Raw genomic sequence first — 16,631 nt, forward strand, 5'->3', positions numbered from 1 at the left:
GGTATATATTTTAAACATAACTAGTTTGGTACGTTTTGAGGCCAATCTTTTGTGGAATGCAGAAAAGTTCCGACAATCCACGAATGCACCACGCAGAAATCATTCATATGCATAGTGTAAATACAAATACAGATATTCAATTGATTGGTACTGCTCTACTTATTTTGGTTGTTCTAATTGTGATATTGTGACATTTCGTTGACTTTTTATTCTTTTACATTTTATTCTTCTATTGTAACTGTTGCACTATGAGATAATTTATTTGATACAAAGTGCGTTAAAAATTGAATTTACTATTATTATTATTCATTACTTTTGCATTTATGAGCTCATGGAGTCCCTAAGACCTGACATTTATTTATTTGCGTTGAAAAGTACCACCACCAATCAAATGTCCCACATTTTGATATGTACCATTGGTATTGCTCAAATGAATGGCGGGATAGGAGCTTCAGTTGAAATGGATATAGAGTGCTGATTACAGCAGAATGTTTAATATCAAGACACCATTTAAAACTGGCATCAACAGTCCATTTTTGCGTGGGAACGCTTGATCCGGAGAGGTAGAGTTTTTGGCAATTGAGGTAGTCAGCCGAGCATTTTGTTCTCCATTTTATTCTGCCCCAGTGTTGCTAACAAAAGACAATTTTCCAGCAACAACACAGACAAACAGAGCAGCATATGTTGTGCTTTGCACCAGCTAGCAGCATTGGGCAGCTGTCCAGAGGATGGAGCGCAGACTTTTTGCATTATTGATTTGAACATTCAGTATGTTCCCTTCTTCCGAGCAGCCATCCCTCTCAGCCATGAGTGGATTCCCAGGTAATTATTCAACGAAAACAAGAAAACAAAGCAAATACAGCAAACTGTGAATCCCCGACTGGCGTCTCTCCATGAACAAATCAAATAAATCTATTTGTGTGTATATACATATCAGAAGAAACAAGATGTTTTCCAAATACTTTAATGTCCATAATAGATTGCATCAGTTGATTCCAATTTCTTTACTGTCATCAATCAGCATAGAAAAGTGCCTGCCGTTTCCCAGCTCCATGCCGTTCTTGGCCAGACTCGTCATTGGACTCGCTGTGCCGTTCACTCTGTCTATGCCCGCAGTCATCTGGTGAAGCGTGGAGATGCCTCCATTCTGAATCACAGAGATCTCGTTGTTCTTCATGGCCAGGCTGTTGGTGATGGCGCTGGCGTAGCGGCTCCAAAAGCCCGCGTCCACGTTCATGGCGCGGGAGGCCAGGTCCTTCTGGAACATTTCTCCCAACTTCATGGCATCGCCACCCAGGAGGGCGATGGGGTTGTCCACGGATAGCCGCCTGCCTCTCCTGGCCGGCGTGTTGTTCCACATGTGAGTTCCCATATGAACCTGCGAGGGGAGACGGGAGGTTACGGACCTGAATAGCTGCAGAGTTAGCGTCAGTTAGCGTCAGTTAGCGTCAGTTAGCGTCAGTTAGCGTCAGTTAGCGTTAGCTGACCTTCAGATTGCCCTTGGTGGTGAAGGCTCGGCCGCAGACGGAGCAGACGAATGGTTTCTCGCCGGTGTGCGTGCGCTCGTGGATCTGGAGGGCGCTGGCCGAGGAGAAGTTCTTGCCGCACACGTTGCAGTTGTGCTGCTTGGGTGCGCGGCGAGGAGGCGCCGCGCCGAGCAGCGAGGTTATTCCCGGGCTGGTGACGACAGACGGGTAGGGCGCTGAAAGGTGCACACCGAAGGTCGGGTGCTGGCCGTCGCTGTGGCCGTTTACCTCCATCTTTATCGATCTGGATGGTGTGCTGGTCAGGTTGGGAAGACCTTGAGAGAAGATAAACAGCACATTTACACCGCATGTCGGCACCAAAATAATAACACTTATTAATACATTAATAACATTTACCCATTGGTCTGGGTTGGATGGGTGAACAATACATGGTCTCTTCTTTCACGCACACTTTATTAGGTTGCGTTCCTCTCAGCTCCAAGGCTGCAGAAGCAGGTGACTCCAGATGTTCTTTCTTTACCGAAGCCACGAAAAGTTCTCCAGAGTCCGTCCTCAGCGGCGGCGATAGAGGCGGTGTTGCAGGGGGGCTGTTTGCACCCAGGTTCTCCAGGCCTTTCTCCGTCAAAGAGCATTTAATTTGCAGCTGAGCGTAGTCGCCGTAGCCGTTTGTGAGGGGTTTACTCCCAAAGAAGGTGCTGAGGTTCATCATTTGGTTCTCAGGAGCAGGTGAGGATTTAGGGGAACTCGGAAGCGCCACGTTTTCTACGTCACGTCCTTCCTCCGTGTCGTCACCCTCCATGGAAACGTCATCACCAAGGTCTTGGTCGTTGCTGCTGGGGCTGTCGAAGCTCCTGTCATTCATATCTCCAGCCATGTCCAGCTGGGCGGACTCCGGGGTCTGACCCACCACGTGCATGCGGATGTGCTGCTGAAGGACCACGGCGTTGGTGAACTTCTTCTGGCAGATGGGACAGGAATGCTGCACCTGGACAGGCGGGTTCTCCCGGTGAACCCCGACGTGGGTCTTCAGGTTGCCCTTGGTGGTGAAGGCCCTGCCGCACACCTTGCACTTGTAGGGTCTCTCGCCCGTGTGGATGCGGTAGTGCATCTTCAGCGCGCTCTGACAGCTGAGGATGCGGTGGCAGAGGCCGCACTGGTTAGGGTCCGTCATCTTTTTGTCGATGTTCTCCACAAGCTGCTGGAGCTTTGAGGTTTCCGAGGTTTGCATAGAGTCCATGGGGTCGCTGGATGAGAGGGAGACCTCTTCTGAGTTCAGTGGGAGGGGGGAGGGGGGGCTGGAGACGGGCGATGCCGAAGCTGCAGGTTCAGGTGTGGTGGCTACGGATCGTATGGTGGTGCCGGTCGCCGGAGTGCCTCTGGGTTTCTGGGGACAAGTTTGGGGCAGGTGAACCATCTCTAGATGGTTGACCTCATTCGAACCTTCTATCTCATGGTTGGACAGCGGAGTCTCTAAAAGCGGAGACGCGTGAGCGTCCCGGCCTCTCTGGCTTGGCGACACGCATTCAGCAGCAGCAGGCTGGTACAGGGGCGGAACAGATGGCGCTACACCCCCCACGCCGGTTCCAGTGGAGGAGAGTGGAAGACCCACGGAGGCTGGCAGGGTTGCCATGGCAGCTTTGGTATCCAACCATGACGAGACAGGTTTTTCCGGGGGAACAGACATTCCGTAGGGAATCCCTGAGGTGGTTGGCACATTGTCCAGATACTCGGGCACCGGGTAAGGGTTCATCTGGACCTGAGGGTACTTCTCCTTATGCCTCTGGAAGTGCACCTTCAAGTTCCCCTTGGTGGAGAAGCGGTTGCCGCAGATGTTGCATTTAAAGGGCCTCTCTCCGGTGTGGGAGCGCAGGTGGATCTGCAGGGCGCTGTCGCTGCCAAACACTTTGGCACAGAAGCGACATTTATGCTTGAAGAACGGCTCCTCGGGGGCGGGCTTGCTTTCAAACAAGGACGCGTTTGGCGCTTTCCCCTTCCTGTGCTTCATCAGGGCGGCCAGAGGGTCGAGTGCGTTGGCCGTGGCGGCGATGCTGGCCAAGGGATTGGGGAAGATGACGCCGCTGGGGGGGCTCTGAGGCAGGAAGGGGAGGCCGGCGGGGGAGCCCAGGAGACCGCTCTGCCCCAGCGGTCCAGGACTGGGACAGCTGAGGGTCTGGCGGCTGCCAATGGCGCTTGCGTGTGAGCTGCTGTACGGAGGCATCAAGGCAGAGATGCTGCTGCAGGTGGAGATGGACGGAGTGGAAATTCCGGAGGAAACGGAGGAACATACGGGATCCCTGAAGGCCGACCGCTTGCATACAGTTTCTGAGGGGAGACTTTGGGACTTTTCCGGCACGAGACCAGCAGCCTGGTCGCTGACGTTTGAGGGCGTACTTCCTGTCAGCGGCAGGACGGGATTAGTCGAAGCGAGGGTGTTGGCTGCAGTGGACCGGGGCGCCGAGACGGGGTTTGACGCCCCCCGGCTGGGCTGCTTGTTCATGGTGGCTACCTGGCTGCAGATCTGCTCGATGAGCTGGAGCTGATGGACCTGCTGTTGCTGTAGCGCCAGCAGGTGCTCCAGAATTACGGGGATGGCGGCCGAAGCGGACCTCCCGGCGGTGCCGCTGCTGCCGACCGCCTGGGAGAATTGGGCCACGGCCACCCTGGTGCTGTGAAGGATCTCCAGGGTCACATTGGTGTCGGGTATGCTATGCGGGGTCCCGGTAGAGTCATGCGACGGAGGGCTGGACGGGATTGCGTATTTGTCTCGGGGGTGGTGTTCGACCTCCATGGCTTCATCCAGCCCTTCCTCCGCGTTGTCCAGGCTGTCGTTGTCGGTCACGGGTGTCTCGCCCAGGTCGAAGCCGGCGTCCACCACGGACGAGTCACTGGACACCACGCTGGGGACGGGAGAGGGAGATTCCCCGCCACCGTGCGTCCCTTCGCCGTTTTTCATGATGAACACCGAGCAGTCCTCCACGCAGGACTTGTGGTGCTCCTTCAGCTCAGCCCAAGTGAAGAACTCGGCGCAGCATTTGTTGCAAACGTGCGTGTCGTCGCCGCGGGGGGAACTTCCAGTCCCGCTGGTGTCCTCTCTCTCCCCGCCTTGCACTGAGCCTGGGAAAGATTCATATTATGGAATGAGTTGGATTACCGCATTGTCTACCTCGAACTGGAAAAATGCAAATAACTGACGCATTATGGACTCCTCGTGTCTTTGTATTGTTTGCGTCCGCCGAGCGCAGCTGCACGAGAGCTCACCTTTATTAAGCGACGCCACTTTGAAATGAAACAGGTCACTTTAAAGCCGAGCCGCAAAGCGAACACAAGCTGCTCTCGGATGTTAATAATCAGCCGGGAAAATCAATAAGATTATCTGACCTCTCCATTGTGCATTCAGACGGATAATGCCATATGTTGCATTGATTTTTTTATTGCCTGTTTATTTAATTCAACCCCATGCAAAAAAAAAAAAAAAAGGCATTTGACTTTGCTTTAACAATCCTTCTCGGCATTGACAGCGGCGTATTGGGATCTCATTTGGGAATTCAAAGTGATGGGATGTCAGTCACAGCACAGCTAAATATGTGATATTGTATCGGATCTGCTCGGGATTGGCTCCATTAGATTTAACTCCTCCTTCGCCAGATCGTGTCCGTTTGCATGGCACCAATTTGGCTTTGGGAATGAAAGCGGTCCTATAAATATGTTGGTTTGTGTTGGTTTTAACGTAAAAACCATGATGTCTGCCACCTGCCGCTACGCGCTAATGACTGTTTAGCTCACATACATGCTGAATTTCTACTTCAAAGTAAGAACATTGAAAAGTGCTTTTAGAGCGGTATCCACAGGTGTGCCGTCTGTGCAGTCGTAAATTAGTGTGTGTGTGTGTGTGTGTGTGTGTGTGTGTGTGAACCAGTTGTTACCAACTATGAAGGCATTGCAGCTTTCCATGTACATTGAAAATGAAGGATGCTTTATTCAAAGGTATGCTATAAGCCATAGGCGTCCAAAGAGCAGCCCTTTTCAAAATACAATTAAAAAAGAAAATAATTTGAAAAAGCACTAACAACAAAAATTTAAAAATGTGTAATTTTCAAATAAAAAAATGATTAAATATGAGGGAATAGAGTCATATTATTAAGAAAAAAATAGTTTATGGTTGAAAAATTTAAGTAAAAAGTAATGTTATGAGAATCAAAATTTATAGTTTTTTTCTTAATTTTAAAATAATAAAATCTAATAAATATTAGGAGAATTGAGAAGAAAGTTGACATATTGAAAAAGAGGAAAAACAAGCAAAATAGTGTAAAAAAATTATTATTAATAATTATATGAGATGAAATGCATCTCACAAATATAAAAATATCACATTATATCTACTGTACATGGGTTGGTTAAGAAAAAAAATATATAAAAGTGACCTCTTGTCATTTTTCAGGATGCGGCCCTCCCTGGAAAGTTTGGACACCCCTGCTATAAGCTAATGGACACACCCTCCGAATCTTAGCTTTGAGCTACAGGTGACTAAGCTAATTACTGGTACAGAATGGAAGCCCTTTAAGGCCACGCCCCTCAGATTGACTGACTCAAGTCGGCATAAGCGAAACTAGCCCTTGCTAGTTTTGTTTGTCAACATGCTTCCCTCTATTTGTGCTTATTTTTATTTCAAATCTCGTCTCTTGTTGTTTTGTTTAGCTTATTTTGCACTGAACAGGAAGTCACTATGTGTACATTTTGATGCCGGACATAGAGAGCAGTAATGACAAAGTTGACAATCCTACAACACGTCAACATAAAGGACTCCTTTGGGTGGACAAAAGAACGACGGCGTGTGGATTTTTACCTGTAAGACGAACACAGTGGGAACACTCTTTCATCGTTAATTTGCTTCAAAAGATGTGACAAATGCAAACGGCAATTTCAACGGGCTGCAGGATGGCAATGGCCCCCGAGCCGTACTTTGGACACCCCTGAGGTGCGGCAGCAGGAGCCGATGCATCCTCGTGCAAAAACAACGTTTACACTGGCTGACAAACCTTCAAGACGCCTTTCAACTTCCAAGCTGACAATGGAAGCGTGCAATTAGCGGAGCGAGGGAAATCTATGTGAAAAGTAGGGCCTGTCAGAGGTAAATAATCAGCTCACCAAGTGGGTGGTCCGAACACGGACGGGAGGGAAAAAACCCGCCTTCACTTTGTACAATTTACTTCCAGAGAAAACAAAGGCGAGGTCATTTTTTATCCCCAGCTTTAAATATTTGTCCAAATATAATAGGACGTATGAATGTATCTGACAATTTCCAGCGCTATAATTCTCCCTATCCATAATAACAGGAGCGGACAGCAGATTTATGTCTCTTTCTGGCTCTGTGGTTCCAGGGTGGGTGGAGGAAAAAAAAAAGAAGAGGAGAGAGAAAACATCATCAGACTAAAAGCAAACAGACTCTCAGCCCGCCGTCGTTGCCTCTTCCAGTGACCTTTGGCCCTGGGGGGGTTGACATGGACTAATTGTATTATGATGCGGGACTGTGGAGCTCCTCTGTGGCACTCCTCACAAGAATACGGACCACAAGCTAGTACTTGGATACTTCCAGGAGATGACGCTTGTTTCATTAGAGCGTATTAAGATTTGCATGGAGCCCGCTTGCCTTCGCATCTTTTTTTATGATTTATTTATTTGTCTTAATTGAATCCTCGCATGATGAAATGGTTCAAATAACGTGTGCTCGTCTGCAGGAGGGAATATAATTATTGGTGCCATTAGAAAGAACGACAAGAGGAAGATGTGGTGTATGATAACATAGGATACAGGCGGATCCGGTTGCGCTGATATCATGATGTGATATGTTGAGCATCCTTGGACTCAAACTATTTGGATTTTTTTATGTTATTTGAAGAAATATTTATGCGCAGCGCATCATTGAAGAAACCTTTTTACTTTACTTTAAAAATATTTTCATATGACATTCTCCATGTACGTTTTTCACTAAACTATTTGACACTTTTTCATTTTAATTTTAGTGGCAAACCCTTTACACATGATTATTAATTGCACTTAGATTGTGCAACTTGATGTTTTCCCACTTAATAACATATTTTATTCTTAAAAAGTAAATAACTCCTAAGACCAAGATGAAACCCGAGCAGGATGGAATTGTGTAACTCTTATTAAAAGGCCAAAATGATAATAAAAACCCCTACAACGTATCAAATCTCCAACTAAAAGTCATATAACATATCAAAACAAACGCTGTTAACTTTTCCCAACAAACTTCCAAGCGGGTACACATACCGTCATCTCGGAGGAGGGGGAGGCCGCCGCGACGCTCCTCCTGGCCGGCCCCGAGGTGCTGCGGCTTGGCTTGCTTGCGCCGGGACATGTCGCTCTCTGGACGCCGCCGCCTGGCCCTCCGTCCTCGGTTAGCAGCGACTGGGAGCCTCCGGTGGGAGAGCACCGAATGAAATAAGCGCCACGGAGGAGCGAGGCTGGTGTGGATGCCCGGCGGTGCCGATTGCGCATGTCAGTGCGGTGATGATGATGCTGCTGATGATGATGATGATGGAAGGAAGGGGGTGGGGGTCTGGTGCTTTTAGGACCCTCGGTGTCCTCTGTGGTGGGGATTGGCTGCAACAAGATATGGAAATGAGGGACGGGGTTCAATAATAATAATAACAGCGATGACTTCACTTCCGGTGGTGCTTTTACGCACAACCCAAAGTGAGTGAAGAGAAGGCGAAACGAGACGTCCGGTGGTCCTCTCTGGCATGTCGTCCTTAAAGTTTTCAGCCTTGCGCTTTTCCAGACTCGGGTTCCATGCTGAAACATCAGGGTGCAAAGAAAAGGCCGGATTTCCCAGCCGAACTTTGCGCAGTGAAGACACGCTGGATGAGTCCTGAAGCTGCTCCTCCTCCTCCTCCGGTCCTTGACGGGATGTCCTCCCAGCTTCGGTGCGCCCGGAGGGTGTCCCACTCGGTCCATTTCATGTCACCTCCCACCACTAAATACTGGATCAGGAGGAAGTAAGGATGAAGAACATCGAATTGAAGTTTATTCCTTTGGAGCAACACATTGGTTGGTTATGTAATTGTTTAACACAAATAAAATATCTATACCATCATAACACATTCCAAATATCTTCTTATATCACGTGACTGCTGAGAATGTTCACAATAACACTGTTATTGCATCAAAAATAATACTTATTGTACATGCAAGGAAATGAACATTATCACATATGAAAAATATTAGTACTTTTCATATGCATATTTTATTTTTGCATTTATTTAGGCATTTTTATTTTTTATTCATATTTTATTATTTGAGGATAAGTGGTAGAAAATGAATGAATAATTGTTAGAATATTCTGATTTTTTTAAATAATATATTTTTTTCTTATAAAGTCAATAGACTAGATTAGGCCCCAACACAAGTAGGCACACAAGTATCAGTACAGAAAAAAAAGATGATAAAATGATGACATCGACTGCACACCAGGATATAAAAAGTGAATTGTATGCAAAGAAATCCAGTACACATTAAAAAATGTATTTTTCTTATTAAGTAAAGAGAACAGAGTTGACACACAAGAAGTATTGGTATACGTAGTAATACTGTAGACTATTGTTGCATCAAATAAAAACATTTTTCATAGCTCTTAAAGGGGACCTATTGTGTTTTTTTTTCACTTTCAATGTAATTAGTTCAATGTAATTAGAATGTTGTATTCTGCCAAAGTTTCAGATAAGGAGGTTTGTGTATTTGGAAGTCAGTTCGGGATGGCTCAAAATGCTCGCTTTTAGAAGGCGTGGTAAAACTGTCCCTTTGTGATGTCACAGAGGGGCGGACTTCCTTATATGGGTGAGACCGTAAGCCACATATGCCCTCCCCCAAGAGCTCCTTCTCTGTTTAGTTGCTAGCAATAGCTCATAAGGGCTATAGCTAGGATCCAAAGTCCATGAAAAATGTACATGTTCTGCTTTTATTGGTTTATTTTGTATTTTGGCCTTTAGCTACAAGACGATCATGGAGAGAAAGGCCAAGATATGAGGTGATTGCGGAAGATCACAGCACTTCCAATGCATCCAATGGCCTAGCCCACACATAGCCACTAGAGGGAGCAAGTGTTGAAGTCCCTTTTGGGGGGAGTGGATTGACGTTTTCCAATATTGGACACTTCCATGACAGCAGACCGTCCACTCGACACCAACAAAGCTGTAATCCTTCTTTTGTCCTCAAACTTGTAATCATGTTCTGTGAAAAGATGCACTTTGGGTGGCGGGGTTGGGGGGGGGCTGAATCAGCTGTTGATAATTGCAAGTACTCCACAACAAGCCGCTATTGATCGCCGTGTCGTCTTCCATCGCGCTGCCGTGGGGAGATAAGGCGGCCTCCCCTCCTGCCCCCCGAACATCATCTCTAAGGAACTATCAGGTTGGGGCAGACTTATGATGAATGGCTGCGCCGGCGGGGAGCGCTTATCTGGACACTCCAGCGTCCTTGATTCCATATCGATTCTTAGTCATCGGCGCCGTCACCGCCACGCAAAATCTAACGAGCGGCGACTTGACCATGAGTTGGCGTGCACGTGAGAGGCAAAGAGCCCTTGAAGGAAAGGAGTGGACTTCTGCGTGCATCTGTTGGAGCGCCGCTTCAAAACGCATCTGAAGCCGCCATCGTTGTATACGTCAGGAAATGACCAAGTGGGGGAGTCTTCAAATCCAATTATTACCCTGGACATTGAAGAAACGGTGTACGCCAGGGTGTCCAAGTGTTCTCCAGGGAGGGGCACATCGTGAAAATGAAAGGATGCAACTTTGACACTTTGATATTTAGCAAAGCAACACATGTAGCAATTTTAGCAATGCTAAAAAGTTTTATATATATTAGTATCAGCTTCCTTTTTTTTACATTTTCCAAATATTTTAACTTTTAGTTTTTTTATGGAAAAATCCCAATAGTGGGAAAAATGATGAGGTAAAAACTCATAATAGTGTAGTACCATGTGACGAGGCCTCCGCTGAAGAAGACGACACTGGAGCCTTCCTCACATGCCTTTGGCACAGTCGCAGTTTCTATCACAGCATCTGTTTTTTTTTATCTCGTAATCATGACTTTCTTATCTCGAAATTTGGACTTTTTCATTTTCTTTTCGTACTATCCATCCATTTTCTACCGCTTATCCTCACGAAAGTTGCGGGGATGCTGGAGCCTATCCCAGCTGTACACCCTGGACTCCCTGGACGCCCAAGCGGCGATTCGAACCCATGTCTTCCCGATATGGGGACTGTGTAAAATTTAAATACTATGCTACTAAAATGATAAATAAATAAAATGAAAATAATAAATAATTATAATAATAAATAAAAATACATAAATAAATAAAATATTAAAAATAAATAATAATAAATAAAAATGCTACTAAAAAACATCTGAAAAAAGGTCATAATTTTGAGGAGTTCTTTCTTTTTTTTCTTTTAAAATGATGACCTTTTTTCAGATGTTTTTTTTTCAACCTTATTGTATAATAATTTTCATCTTGTATTAGTTTATTGCTATAATATTTAGACTTTATCCTTGCAATGTATAGAGAACACCATGGCTTTTTTGGCTGAAAGAAAGAACCATAAGAAGGTGATATCAGCAATGGACGGGTCCCCAACAGAAGGCCTGAGGGCGTGTCCACACATTTCAGGCGAGTGGAGTCCCGCTGTCCTTGTGATTTACTTTTCAATGAAACTCAGTCAATCATAACAATTTGTAGCATCCCCTGCCCGTTTATAAAGATCCCCAAGAATGACATTCACTCAGCCTCTGTTTGCTCATATAATCACACAAAAGGTGGCTGTTTTGTGTGGGAAAATGATCATAAATCACAAGAAAGGATCAATACAGCAGGCCCGGGCTGCGGCGGCCTGATAACACCATCAATACTGGCTATTTGAATTTGACTTAATACGCGACAGCCGGCCGCTACTTAAATGGTCAAATCCACGGTGGCAGGGTGTGTAGTATTTTGACCACGTACCTGTTCAGGTGTATCAACCGGCTCATCCCGTCGGGATCCCAGACGAGATGGATGGCTCCTTTAGGAATGGTAGCTGGCCCTTCATCCCCCAAACACAAAGCAGACAGAAGAAGAATGAAAACGCCAACAAAGGACTGATTGACAGCAGCACCGTTAGCTTGGATTTAGCACAGTTGTGTAGCGTAGCCTCTCTTTCTATCTTAACGCGGCGTCTCGCTATTGATTCCTTTATTCCGCTTTACCTCCAAGGCTTTGATAGTGCGAGCGAATGGAGAACTTTGCTGTCCATCAAGGCCTCTGCATGTAAACACATTATAACGGGACTGTAGCTTGTCAGTGTGCATTTTTCTGACCTATAAATGTGCTTAGAATGTTGGATTCTCATGTTAAACCATGCCAAAGTTTCACATAAAAGGTTGGAGTATTTGGAACTGAGCAATGAAAACTCTCTGAACGCTCGCTTTTTTAGAGATGTTTCTACAGTGAGCAAGACTTCCTTATATGGGCGTGCCCGGGTACAAGCTGAATGGACCAATGACAGCGGAGTAGGCGTGCCCGAAGGCGGCCCGTGGGTGGAATAAATTAAAACAGGCCGCTTTGGAAATTCAAGGAAATATAGCTGGAATAGGTGCACACTCTGGAAGATCTAGAAAGCTTTCTGTGTGGGTGATTGTGTGTAGCTGCTCTATCGGAGTCCACAACTCAATACAAAGGGCCAGAAATGAGCACAATAGGTCCCTTTTAAATAGAATTCAGAGGTCTTTTAATAAAAACGTAATAGGGAAAGGAAGGCTAACAACAGATGTACTTCAAGGCTAGCTCAGACCTCAGCAGGAAGTTGTAAAATTCTTGTAAAATGTCTAAAAAGCCGCAAAAATCCCGGCAAACAAATAAAAGGTGTAAACGTGTCTGCAAACAACGAAAAGGATCCAGAGGTTGTTGTTTTTTTCAGGATGAAATGTTGACCGTGTGTCTGAACCAGCCACTTCCTGTGAGTCACAGTCTGAATACCGCAGCAAATCACTGCTATTTATCATAGCACATATCAGGAACGCTTTCCCAGGCCTGCCCTCAACTGGGAGACTTGGTCCCGAAAAAAATATCCGGCCCATTTCGTCCCACTTTTTGTTGGTACTGGGTTGTAAGAATTTTTGTTGTGGCTGTTTTTTTTTAGGTTCATACCGTTTGATTTGTAGTTTGAATGTTTTGAGTGAAAAGTTTCCGTGTCACACCTCATTGTACCATAGTACACGTATTTCTTTTGTGTCGTGTTTTGTGAATAAATGTAGTTATTTTGTCATCAACATCTTTTTTCCTGTGTTGTTTTTGTTTCATAGAAGTAAACAACTGTTGAGATGTTTGAGGTGTCACTAAAACAAAAAATATGGACGTCAGTCACCGTTCTGCTTGAATTTGCTTCTCTGCCAAAAAAGCTAATTTCTCTGTCATTTGGTCAAAATCGTAAATTAGCATAATAGGTCCCCTTTAACTTTAGAATAAGTAAGCACGCTAGCTTGCTATGCTAGTGGCAGCAGTCGTTTGTCCCTGCAGTGATCCCATAGTCTGTCATGTGATGTAAACAAAGAATAATGGCGTAAAAATGGGTATAAGGTTGCTACGTCATGCGTACAGGCTAAAAAATATTATTTATTCATAAACCAAGTCATAAACAGGTTTTCTATGCTCTAGCTACAAAATATTTTGTTTATTAATATTGAATCCTGCCTGAATCCTGAAATTCACTTATCACGATGGTACCTGGCACCATTTAACCGTGATGAACGAGGGATTACTGTAGTGTGTAAAAAGAAAAAGTGACGTGTGTGCAGAATTTATTTTGAGCGTACATGAATATAAGCCGGGCTGCACGGCGGACGAGTGGTTAGTGCGCAGACCTCACAGCTAGGAGACCCGAGTTCAATCCCACCCTCGGCCATCTCTGTGTGGAGTTTGCATGTTCTCCCCGTGCATGCGTGGCTTTTCCCCGGGTTTCCTCCCACATTCCAAAAACATGCTAGGTTAATTGGCGACTCCAAATTGTCCATAGGTATGAATGTGAGTGTGAATGGTTGTTTGTCTATATGTGCCTCTCGCCCAAAGACCATGAAACAGCTGCCACCATCCAAGCAGTCCAAGCCGAAGCTGTCAAATTCTACACTTGATCAAACCTACTTAAGATTTGTCAGATCAAAACACAATCGACACTCAAAACACTTGAAAACGTGATATTAGCATCCACTTCACTACTTCCTGAACGTGCACCCTAAGCATCATGGGAAAAAATAAAAAGGCATTGCCTATGAACAAAATGTATGTTATTTTCCGGTATCGGTTAAGGCACAGTTTAAAAAGTACCGCTTTGGCAGTGGTATCAGCCAATATCGAAATGATGCTCATCCCCGGATATCAATGAAGGTTTCTTAGTGGGAAAGCTGCGCTTCATCCTTGCTATCAGAAGCCCAGCGTCAGCAGAGTATTCCCAACAGCAAAAGCTGCAAGGACGGGACATCTGTGAGTTTTGAAACAAAGCTTTGCTTGTCAGCCTCCATCATTTGCGCTCATGGAAGCGGACACTTGACTTAAGAAACATGTTTTCTTCTTCTTCTTTGGCCACCACTGAAGCTGCATCCTGGTATAAATTTGCAATACAGGCCCGATTGTGCGGCGCGGACGCGAGACGCATACAAATAGAACCCCTTGTGAGATGTCCCCTTCCGTGCACGGCTGGCTGACTCATGTACAATAAATCAACAAAAGGCGGCTTGATCCCATCCGGGAAGCTGTTATTTTATCTTTTTACTGTATTTAATTGGACCCCCCCGCTAACCCCCGTGCCCCCCTCCGGTAACGTTACACCACCTCTTTCAAACAACCAAGAGGAGATTGATAAGAATTTCTCTTCTCTTCCTGCTTTCTTAAAAGTTTGTCCCCGGCCCTCCCGCCGCCTTTCAGGGGCTAGCGGGTTTTGGCCGAGGGGAGACTAAAGTTACAAGTGTGTGGCATTTAGCGGAGCGCGGATGTAATTGGAGGCTGCGGGGGACGGATAAGGACAGGCTGGGAAAGAGGGAAGTTGGCAATGGTAGCGGGTCAGCGCCGCGCCTCCGAGCCGAACCCGCTGCACCAGGTGTCCACTTAATTCAAATGATACTATTATTCATAGACAGAGGAAGAGCATTGAAGCCGCCCCCGCCCCTCTTCTTCTCCGCCCCCCCCCCCCCTTGGGTGATTTGCAAGTGAATGCAGATATAATCCTGGAAATATAAGTCTCCATTAAGGCTATCCCTTTTAGCAAACAAGGACGCCATTGTGCGACATGTTGTGTTTATAAATGGAAGTCTGGGGGGGAGCAAATAAAGAGCAACATTCAAGCATGGGGGGGGCAGAGGGGTTTGTCACCTGACAGTCAAGAGCGTGTTTAACTTTGAGATTTCACGGTGGCCGCTGAAACTCATTTCTATCCACTTAAAACAGTCACAGCATTGTTGACTTTGGTACGGTCATATAGATCTCATATATCACACACTTTCTCTGGATGCGCTTGTGAGAACAGAATATTCATCCAGGGAGGCCTCCATCGGCCATCGTTTCATTGACTCGCTTACGACCTTAAAGGGGAACTGCACTTTTTGGGGAATTTTGCCCATCATTCACAATCCATACGTGAAACATGAACACGTTTCTTTCCCTTTTCTGTGCATTCTAGCGCAAGAAAATGACTTAAGATGAGCTAGCTAACAATGCACATCATCATATTATGATGCTAAAGCCCTCACAAAAAAACAGCAACAGTGTTCCATTTACAGCGATATCATGAGAGTAGCAGCTAACATGAAAAACTATATTCATCCGGCGGACTAACACAACGCCTTGCAAGCAGTTACAGACGGAAGACTGGATACCTAGCTCTCAATTTCGCTACGCAGACTCAACAGGATGCTCTTTGCTGTCAGCATTTTTTACCTGAGGACTGGAGCACACGTCTTGTGCTGGAAGATACAGCCATCCCAAGGAGAGCGGACATCAAGTGTTGTCGCTGTATCTACGCTGCTGGGCTGTGATGTCAAATCAATGCACCTATAGAAGAGAAGTTTTGGTAAAGTTTGAAATCAAAATACGGCAAGATACTGGAAGTATTATTATTCATTCATTCATTCATTTTCTTGAGAATGGGGTACACCCTGGACTGGTCGCCAGCCAATCACAGGTAAGAATTATTAGTTATAATCAATGTACTTGAAGGGTTTGGAGGGTTTTTTTTTAGAGGGCTTTTTAGTCGAAATAGGTGTGTCCCAATGATGTACAATGTAAGCTAGCTCATATTAACTCGTTTTCTGGTGTGTTCATGTTTCACATAAGTTCCCCTTTAAATATTAAAAACCCCTTTCATTACAGTGGATCCCCCGCACCTTTACAATTCACCATTCATGTCCAGTCGGCAGATTTTCTGTCATTTTTTTATCATTACATAATTTTTAAACTTTAATTATTTTTTTTTATGTATTTTCTTTAGATTTATATTTATCTCTCGTTTTACTCAGTCATCTCATTCAAGTAGTGATTTATAAATATTATTAAAAATTATTACAATGATTAAAAAACTTTTTTGTTTTTATGACTTTTCATGGGGTCAGTGTCTCAGCAAAACAATCTAATCTGACTGCTCGTTCTTTTATTTTTCATGTTTTTTTTTTTACTTTTCTTGTTTAGTTGCATTTTAAAAATGTGTCAAGGTCTGCCCCCGGTCCTCACGTCGGACACCCCTGGAGAGGCAGTCAGCGAGACAGCGGACAGGTGTATCCTAATCTTTTAGTCTAAACACTAAATTACACAGCACAACAATGAACAGGTATTAGCGTTTGCTCTATCACATTAACTACAGAGCATCCTTTATATGCTGCCAAAAGTGTCAGAGTTGAAAAATGAAGTCCTCAAAGCTAGAAAAAAAAATCCTTGTCATAAGTCAACTGGTCTACGTTCCAAAAGAGCCGTTTGTGTATTAGGATGCTTCACTTCATAACTATCAACTTTGCTGGTGCTCAGGAATTCCTCTTGCAGTCTATCCTTTTCACTGGTAATTTTTTTTCCGGACCTGGCCCCAAATCCCACCCCCACACCCCCCG

General features: G+C 45.3%; 1 protein-coding gene across 2 annotated transcripts in view; it reads right to left on the reverse strand.

Moving 5' to 3' along the window:
• Positions 1 to 421: 421 nt before the first annotated feature.
• LOC131101420 (sal-like protein 3) overlaps positions 422 to 16,631 on the reverse strand; it is a 30,940-nt gene continuing 14,730 nt past the window's right edge. For both annotated transcript variants that reach the window (XM_058046544.2, XM_078791834.1), the window contains 7 exons: positions 15,472 to 15,585; positions 11,512 to 11,590; positions 8,197 to 8,491; positions 7,779 to 8,111; positions 1,884 to 4,601; positions 1,488 to 1,801; positions 422 to 1,378 (listed from right to left, as the gene is read on the reverse strand). In XM_058046544.2, the coding sequence (XP_057902527.2) occupies positions 986 to 1,378; positions 1,488 to 1,801; positions 1,884 to 4,601; positions 7,779 to 7,866 (3,513 nt within the window). In that variant the 5' untranslated portion in view covers positions 7,867 to 8,111; positions 8,197 to 8,491; positions 11,512 to 11,590; positions 15,472 to 15,585 and the 3' untranslated portion in view covers positions 422 to 985. The remainder of the gene's footprint in view (positions 1,379 to 1,487; positions 1,802 to 1,883; positions 4,602 to 7,778; positions 8,112 to 8,196; positions 8,492 to 11,511; positions 11,591 to 15,471; positions 15,586 to 16,631) is intronic.

Source organism: Doryrhamphus excisus, linkage group LG7, assembly GCF_037039965.1.
Source record: "Doryrhamphus excisus strain RoL-2023G ecotype Guam linkage group LG7, RoL_Dexc_Guam_v1.1, whole genome shotgun sequence".
In the NCBI taxonomy this organism is placed as follows: domain Eukaryota; kingdom Metazoa; phylum Chordata; class Actinopteri; order Syngnathiformes; family Syngnathidae; genus Doryrhamphus; species Doryrhamphus excisus.